The following is a 7963-nucleotide window of genomic DNA, read 5'->3' on the forward strand; positions in this document are numbered from 1 at the left end:
CTGCAGCAGCAAACTGAAGGAAAAAAGAAACCTTTCAATCAAAGCATTTGATAAACTTAGCCAGCCATTCCTGAATATTTAAAAACTATTAGTAAAATAGGAATGGGAGGAAACTTAGTTTATGCAGTAAAGAATTATATATAATTTAACAAATCATTTTTGGTTACATTAAATCAGATATAAAAGAAAGTATCCTTATCCTGATGAAGAATATATCAGAGGATCTTCTAACCTGGCATATTCCTCCCTCCTTGTGGGTTACCAAGACCACAGAACTTATGACTTGGCTCCACTCACTGGCATTATTTCTCTGTATTGCTTTTTTTGCAGCATTGGTAAACATAAGTGAAAGTAACCTTGAAAAAAGGATAGAATATATCAGAGCAAAGGTTACACTAAATGATGAAACAAAACAGGTATTCCCATTTTATTCAAGAATAAGATCTAGTCACCACCATTGCTCAACATAGTTCTAGAGGTTCTGATCAATGTAACACATGCAGAAAAGAAAAAAATGTACAAATATTGGAAAGGAAGAAGTGAAAAAAGTCGTTTGCAGATGATTATATATAAATACCTGGAAAAACCAAAAGTATCACCTGAAAACTATTGGAATTAATAAGACAAATCACAAAAATTAGCAGATACAAAATAAATATATAATAGTTGAACATTATCCTTAAGCAGAAAATTCCCTCCCAGAAATTTTAATTGGAGAAAAAATAGCATTTCAGCAACAAAGACTACTAAATACCTAGGGAAAACCTAACAAGTAATAGGAATTATTTAGCTGAAGAAATTTATGAAATTTGATTAACAAACATAAAAAGATCTGAACAAAATGGAGACATAACATATTCCTGGAGGGGAAGTCTCAATGTTAAGATACTAATATTTTTCAAATTAATCTGTAGATTTACTACAATTACAATAAAATTCCAAATGCTTATTATGTGTTTATTGTTGCTCAATTTGGAACTTGATTAATAACCACAAATGCACCTATGTCCATAAAAAGGACAATGGAAATTGTTAGCAGTGGTTTAGAGTGCAAAAGATATCACAGATATCTTTCTCTGTATACTTTATATATTTCTTTGTTATATTGGATATTTTATAATCATTAATATATGTTACTTTTTTCCTCAGAAAAAAAAAACAAGAGATTCCTAATCTGGATTGTTATATATAACACTAACTCTCTAGGCCATTGTATCAGTTCTTAATACCTAGGGGAGCAATCACTGACCCCTTGAGAAACTGATGAATTAAATGACCTCTAATGTCACTCCCCCCAAACAAATGCACTTAACCACACATACACCCACAAACAAAACCTTGTGTACAATTTCAGGTACAGCACAGAGGCAGCCAGTTAAGAATGCCTACTAGTTAATCAGTATGGTCAGTGAGGAGGTTCCCTTGGGGTCCAGCACACATTTGGCTGAGGGAGCACCAAAATGGGTGTAGGCTACATGCAGTGACCCTGCAGCATGGCTAGGTTCTGTCTGGGTGCCTGCAAGCAAGGAGGCCAGAGGTAAGAGGCCCAGCTGGCTGCACATCTCAAGCCAGGTGGGAGCAGCAGACAGTGTTAGGAGCAATGTTAACTAAAGCACCATGATTGAGGGCAGAACAGGCAGACCTGGTGCTTTCCCCAGCCAGCAATCACTTTTTTTTCATGGAAAACTGCAGCTGCAGGGGTATGTGAGAACAGCAGCCCCTTCTGTGTATCTCTGAGTTACATCTGTGGGGATTTGGGGAAGGAGGGGAAAAAAGGAAGAAGCCAAAGTTGGTTACTCAAGTTGGTCACCTGATTAAAGGTGGCATTTACCATCTTGGCCACCTGTCCATGTGTACTTTTAGAGTGACCAACAGAATCAAGTGCCTGAATACAGGGAATGAGAGGCTCTGGAATATGGAAGGGGGTAGAGGGTCAACACCTCCCCACCCTTGACAAAACAGTGGGGGGATTTAGCTATCTCTGCATCCCTCACTTTCATCTTTCCCTTGGCCTAACATCTCTGCTTTTTGCCCAGAGCTGAATCACGAAACTGGAACCTAATCCAGGGACAGGTGTTCAAAACTGTCAAGGTTACAGCCATCAAATTACAGAAGGTTCACACAGCAGTCAGCAATGGTTTGGGAATATTAAATAACCGTGTTTCTCTAACAGAACAAGACAGGATCATTTATTTATCCAACTTAAAAGCCATCCCACAAGGAGAAAAAGTAGGATATTATTTATCCAGAATAAATAAGATTGGACAACTCAACATCTCTCCGTGGATCAATTTACAGATCCCATGAAAACATACTTATCTTGTTGAGGGAAAATGCCATTTTTATATATTCAAATACCGTAGCACGTTTTGACAACTATTTCCTATGTGGCCAATAGAAGTCATTTTCTGTATGGTAAAAATTAACCAAAATTAATGGTGCCTTTCAATATTAGTGGGAGATCTTTATAAATCATGCAGCTTTTTTTTTGTTGCTGCTTCTCATACTGTGGTATTTTTTTACTGCAATAATAAAGGATGGTGATCACTTTAAAAACAAATTGGAGAAGTGTTACAGAAATACAGACCCCATTCCCACTCCTTATCTCCTTTCTGACACTCTGCCCCTTAACTATACTGGAACAGGGACACAACTGCAGGGAAATGGTGGGCACTAGTGGATTAGGGATTGAAGGTGGAACGAAGGGAGAATGTCCAGTTGCCCAAGAAAAAATGAAACAATTCCAACAACAACAACAACAACAACAACAACAACAGCAAAAAGTAAAACTTGTCCATCACCTTCCAAAAAAATGCATCCCATCCCCGGTAACTAGAAAAAGACAAATTCTAACACAGGGAGAAGGGGCTACTTTTGGCCTCCAGGACTACAAAGACAAAAAAAATAATAAAATGAAATGAGTGACAGGACCTGATGTGGTAGGGTGAGGTGGGAGTAGGGCTAAAGGAGGGGCTCATGTTCTTGGTGGGAGTGGAAATTGGGGACCCAAGCTTACTGGCGATGAGACCCTCACGTGACCGGGAGCTGACGTGGGCAAAGGTACTTAAAGCCCTGACAGCCGTCCTCCGTCCTCCTCTGGGTACCAACTCTCTTACGCTGCGCACTGCCGTGCGTTTAACCCAGGCGAGGAGGAGGAGGAGAAAATTCCCCCAGATCCGGGCAGGTGGGTGTGAGGGTGGGCATAGCCTGACACTCCCGAAAGGGGTAGCTCAGAGATGCGGGAGTCTGAGGCCGCGGGTGCCTCTGCCTCAACCGCTCCTGGCCGGCTTTCCAGACCCCCGCGCTCAGTCGCAGCTCATTTTGGTGGGCGGCGGGGAGAGGGGGAGGGGGAAAACCTAAAGACTGGGATATAGCTGCAGAGAATCCGCTCAATTCCTCTCCCAGTCAGTGTTTTTTGGTTTTGTTTTTGACACTCAGGCCCCGCACCCCACATCCCGTCCTATTTTGAGAGGAGGAGGGAAGAGAAATAAACGTGGCATCGCATATAAGGCCAGTAGGGTGGTTGGGCAAGGGTGACCGGAGGGGCACGCAATTTGGAAACAATCCGGCCCGTTCATTCCCATCCTCACTTTACAGATACCTCCCCCAACCACCACTCCCCCTGCCCTCCGCCCGGCTGGCCCCCTGTCATTAGGGGGTGCTGGGAAATGGGTGTGCCAGTCTCTGTGGGGGAGATGGCGGTTTTGGTGCTGTCTGGGCTTCACAGGAGGGGGGACCCTGAGACAATCTGGTATTAAACCACCGTGCTACCCCCCAGGCTGCTTTCCAGACACCTCCAACCCAAACAGCCCTTCACCTCCGTTTATTCAGTCCTGGAAAAGGAGTTCGGGTACGCTGGAGGGAGACGTGGCGGTGGTTATTGGGTAATTTGGGGGGGGGGGGGGGGCGGAGCCCAGAACAGAGAAACAGTGGAAAATCACGACCCTCAAATCGAAAGGTCAGACATTGGAGCCCCTGTTCTTCAGGCTAATGCTAGGGCTGGGGCCTGGGGACTGAAGGACGGGTGGTCCTAGGAGGAAGACAGTTTGGCAGTAATCCCTTATCCCGCGTCCCATCCAGTTTTTGCTGCACCCTCGCCCCGCCCCCTCCTGCTTCGATGCAGGAGAAGGGGTGTGGCTGTGTGTCCCGGAGAAATGGCGGACGGGCGGGGAGGGGCAAAAGAAAGGAGGGGTTGAGTGCCTGGGGAGTCTGCGCAGGAGGCGGGGCGGAGAGGTGAGAAGAGTTGAGTGAATTGAGAGGTGGTCGTTCTGGTATGTGAATGCTAAAAGGCTATTATAGGGCTTGTGTCCTGGGTCTCCTCCATCCACCGGCTCTCACTGTCCAGCCTCTGGTGTCTACATTTCTGCCCTTCTTTCTGTCCTTAGGATGAAGCTTTAACTGAACTGAAGGAAAGAGAAACAGCCCTGAATTTTTGGAGGTCTGTGTGGGGAGTGGGAACGGTCTGGAAACCCCTGGTGTGAACGGGGCAGAAACCAGAGCAGAGAATGGGACGAGAAGCTCCTCCTCCCCCATCTTTTCCGTCTTTACAAGATACCCTTGCCTTGGGCCTGTCGTTTCTGGTGCAAAGAAAGGGGTGTGTCATCCACTTTCTTAATTAATGCTTTGAGTAGGAAGGGTTAGGAAGGGAAAGAGGATCCCTGAGAGGGAAAAACATGGCCTACAGGGGTTCAAATCAAGAAAGGAAATTGAATCCAACTACCAAATGCTCCAAAGCACCCTTTCTGGGATCTCTCTGCAGGTCTGTCTGAATTTGGGGCCCTGCACAAGTACAAGCCTGGTGGAAAAAAGTAAACTCCTCCTGCTTCCAGCAAGTTGGTATGTGTATGAGCAACATCTGGGGACCCTTGGGGTGACTGTGGGAGGATCAGGGCAGAATCTGGGATCTCTACTGTTTTTCCTGCTCTCCACAAGTTTCCTAACGTCCATACTGCCTCTCATCCCTCATTTAGGTGCTAGGAAATTGTGTATTGGCATTGGGTAGGGCTGGCTAGGGATGAAGGTGTAGAAAACCTTGGACAACCAAGGTCCTGTATCAGCAAACACAGGCCTTGACATCTGTGTCTGGGTACCAGCCCACTCACCAAGCATTATGTTTCCAAGTCCTCTAAGTAGCCTTGTTTAGACATGAAGTTAGCCAAAGCCTTAAGCTTCATTTCTGTCCTTTACCCCAGGTCCTTCTCAACTTGCATCCTGGGTAAAACCCGTGAGACTGAGTGGAAGTGCCTTGCCCAGACGTGCACGCATCCCATTTAGGCAAGCCAGCTCCACGCACTGGATCAGGGAATTACTCCAGCTGCACCATGAGCCGAGTTCGAGATGCTGGCTGCGTAGCCGCCGGGATAGTGATTGGGGCTAGTGCCTGGTACTGTGTCTACAAATATGCCAGGGGAAGAAACCAGACAAAAAAGAGATTGGCCAAGCCCAAGACAAAGGCTGTGGCCGGGACTGGAGCCAGGTCTAGAGCTGGACTAAGGGCTGGATTCACAATTGACCTTGGGCCAAGATTCGGCCCTCCCACCCCAGTCCACACTCAGTCCGAGGACAGGGCCCAGGATGAAGCCTCTGCTCTGGACATGGCTGGACCTGAAAGAGTGGCCCCAGCTGTGTCCAGTGCTGAGGCTCAGAGTGGGGCAGGAAATCAGGTCCAGGAGGTAGAAGGGACAGGGGTTGGACCTAAAGCTGAACCAGTAGTCAGGGCCACAGCAGCTTCTTCAATGGCACCACCTCCCAGGGAGGCAGAGGCTTCCGTGGCTGTAGAGGCCCCCACAATCACAAGGGCTCCCAAACTGCCAGAAGCCCTTGACACAGCAGAGGCTCCCGGGGTGCTAGCAGCACCTCCCAGGGCGCCAGTGATGCCTCCTACGGCGCCAGCACCTACTGAGGCTGTGGAGGCTCCTGTAAGGGCAACACCTACTGCAGCACCAGTGCCTTCTGGGGTAACAGTGCCTACTGGGGCTGCAGAGGCTCCTGGGACTTCAGGATCCCCTAGAATAGCAGCCTACAAGAAAGCGACCCCTGGGGCTCATACAGGCGCAATACCTAAGGCCGGATCAGCCACTGGAGCTGTACCTAAAGGTGGAGCCAAGGGAACCAAGTCTCGGACTGGGGGCAAGGGCAAGGGAAAGAAAAACAAGGTTGAAGTAGACGAATTGGGGCTGGGCTTCCGCCCTGGGGATGGGGCTGCAGCAGCTGCTGCAGCCTCTGCTAATGGAGGACAGGCTTTCCTGGCAGAGATCCCTGATTCTGAGGAAGGAGAGTCTGGGTGGACTGACACAGAGTCAGAGTCAGATTCTGAGCCTGAAACCCAGCAGAGAGGGAGAGGGAGGAGACCTGTTCCCATGCAGAAGCGCCCCTTTCCTTATGAAATAGATGAGATTCTTGGTGTCCGAGACCTCAGGAAAGTCCTTGCTTTGCTTCAAAAATCAGATGATCCTTTTATCCAACAGGTAGCTTTGCTCACTCTGAGCAACAATGCCAACTATTCATGCAACCAAGACACAATTCGCAAATTGGGAGGCCTCCCAATTATTGCAAACATGATCAACAAAACTGATCCCCACATTAAGGAAAAAGCCTTAATGGCCATGAATAACCTGAGTGAGAACTATGAAAATCAGGGCCGACTTCAGGTATACATGAATAAAGTGATGGATGATATCATGGCCTCTAACCTGAACTCAGCAGTACAGGTAGTTGGACTAAAATTTTTAACAAACATGACTATTACCAATGACTACCAGCATCTGCTTGTCAACTCCATTGCAAACTTTTTCCGTTTGTTATCTCAGGGAGGTGGAAAAATCAAGGTTGAAATTTTGAAAATACTTTCGAATTTTGCTGAAAACCCAGATATGTTAAAAAAACTGCTCAGCACCCAAGTGCCATCATCATTTAGTTCTCTTTATAATTCCTATGTGGAATCAGAAATTCTTATTAATGCCCTTACTCTATTTGAGATCATCTATGACAATCTCAGAGCAGAAGTATTCAACTACAGAGAATTCAATAAAGGTTCCCTGTTTTACTTATGTACTACATCTGGAGTGTGTGTTAAGAAAATTCGAGCCTTAGCAGATCACCATGACCTCTTGGTGAAAGTGAAAGTTATAAAACTAGTGGATAAATTCTGATTGGCTATGTGCTGTCAAAAGACTTGAAGAAATTTCTTGGTTTTCCATTCTGGAAGCAATGAAAATTGAAAGTTACTACTTTTCCACTTTTCATTTAGTAAAGGGATCCTTTCAGCTGCCAGTTTTGAATAATGTATCATCCAGAGTGATGTTATCTGTGACAGTCTCCAGCTTTAAGCTGAACCATTTTATGAATACCAAATAAGTAGTCCTCTTGTACTGAAAACACATTTGTGACTTTAATCATGCTGCTTGAATGGAAATATTTTTACTGGTTCCTCTATGTAAATTGACAGTGAACCTGTCCATCAAAAATAGCCTACACTTCTGTCATATGTTTTGTCTTGAATTTATCCACCAAAGACTTCATTTGTGTATCATCAATAAAGTTGTATGTTTTGACTGATGAAAAAAAAATGTTCTCATGTTTGAATTTAAATTCTAGCTGGTGAGATAAAGTACATAAACACAAAAGGATTACTGACAGCACCTGGGCATCTGTTCATTGTCAAATATATGCTGTCTGGTTAAATAAAGAAGTTGCTGGAGACCTTTAAGGGGGAAGGGCACACTTAGGCTGGGACTTGAAGGGAGAGCATGAGAAAACACAGAAGGGCATTCAGGTGGGTAAGATGGCCTGAAGAAAGGCATGAGGTGGAAAATCTGTTCTGTGATAAGAAGACAACGAATTTGCCTGAAATGGAAGCTGTGGAAGAGAAGGATGAATGAAAAAGGTGGGGAAAGTTTTGAGAAATCCTGAACCCCCACCTGAGATGGAAATATCCCAGAGTTACTGGACATTTTTGACAAAA

The 7963-nt window shown here is 45.5% G+C and overlaps 1 protein-coding gene across 3 annotated transcripts; it reads left to right on the forward strand.

Moving 5' to 3' along the window:
* The first annotated feature begins 3059 nt into the window (after positions 1 to 3059).
* On the forward strand, positions 3060 to 7568 carry ARMCX2 (armadillo repeat containing X-linked 2). 3 transcript variants are annotated; one of them, XM_040467237.1, is made up of 5 exons: positions 3073 to 3184; positions 3779 to 3850; positions 4386 to 4438; positions 4760 to 4836; positions 5193 to 7568. In XM_040467237.1, the coding sequence occupies exon 5, from the start codon at positions 5322 to 5324 to the stop codon at positions 7149 to 7151; it is 1830 nt and encodes a 609-aa protein (XP_040323171.1). In that variant the 5' UTR covers positions 3073 to 3184; positions 3779 to 3850; positions 4386 to 4438; positions 4760 to 4836; positions 5193 to 5321; the 3' UTR covers positions 7152 to 7568. The 3 variants fall into 3 exon arrangements, with proteins under 3 accessions (XP_040323170.1, XP_040323171.1, XP_040323172.1); XM_040467236.1 differs by lacking the exon at positions 3779 to 3850 and having other exon boundaries at positions 3060 to 3184; XM_040467238.1 differs by lacking the exons at positions 3073 to 3184; positions 3779 to 3850 and adding an exon at positions 4231 to 4271.
* Positions 7569 to 7963: the final 395 nt, after the last annotated feature.

This window comes from Herpailurus yagouaroundi, unplaced genomic scaffold (assembly GCF_014898765.1).
Source record: "Herpailurus yagouaroundi ecotype Mexico unplaced genomic scaffold, PumYag 67383, whole genome shotgun sequence".
Lineage (NCBI taxonomy): Eukaryota > Metazoa > Chordata > Mammalia > Carnivora > Felidae > Herpailurus > Herpailurus yagouaroundi.

Excerpts from the sequence above, each read along its gene's own strand:
- ARMCX2 (XM_040467236.1), top strand. The coding sequence starts at position 5,322 with ATGAGCCGAGTTCGAGATGCTGGCTGCGTAGCCGCCGGGATAGTGATT.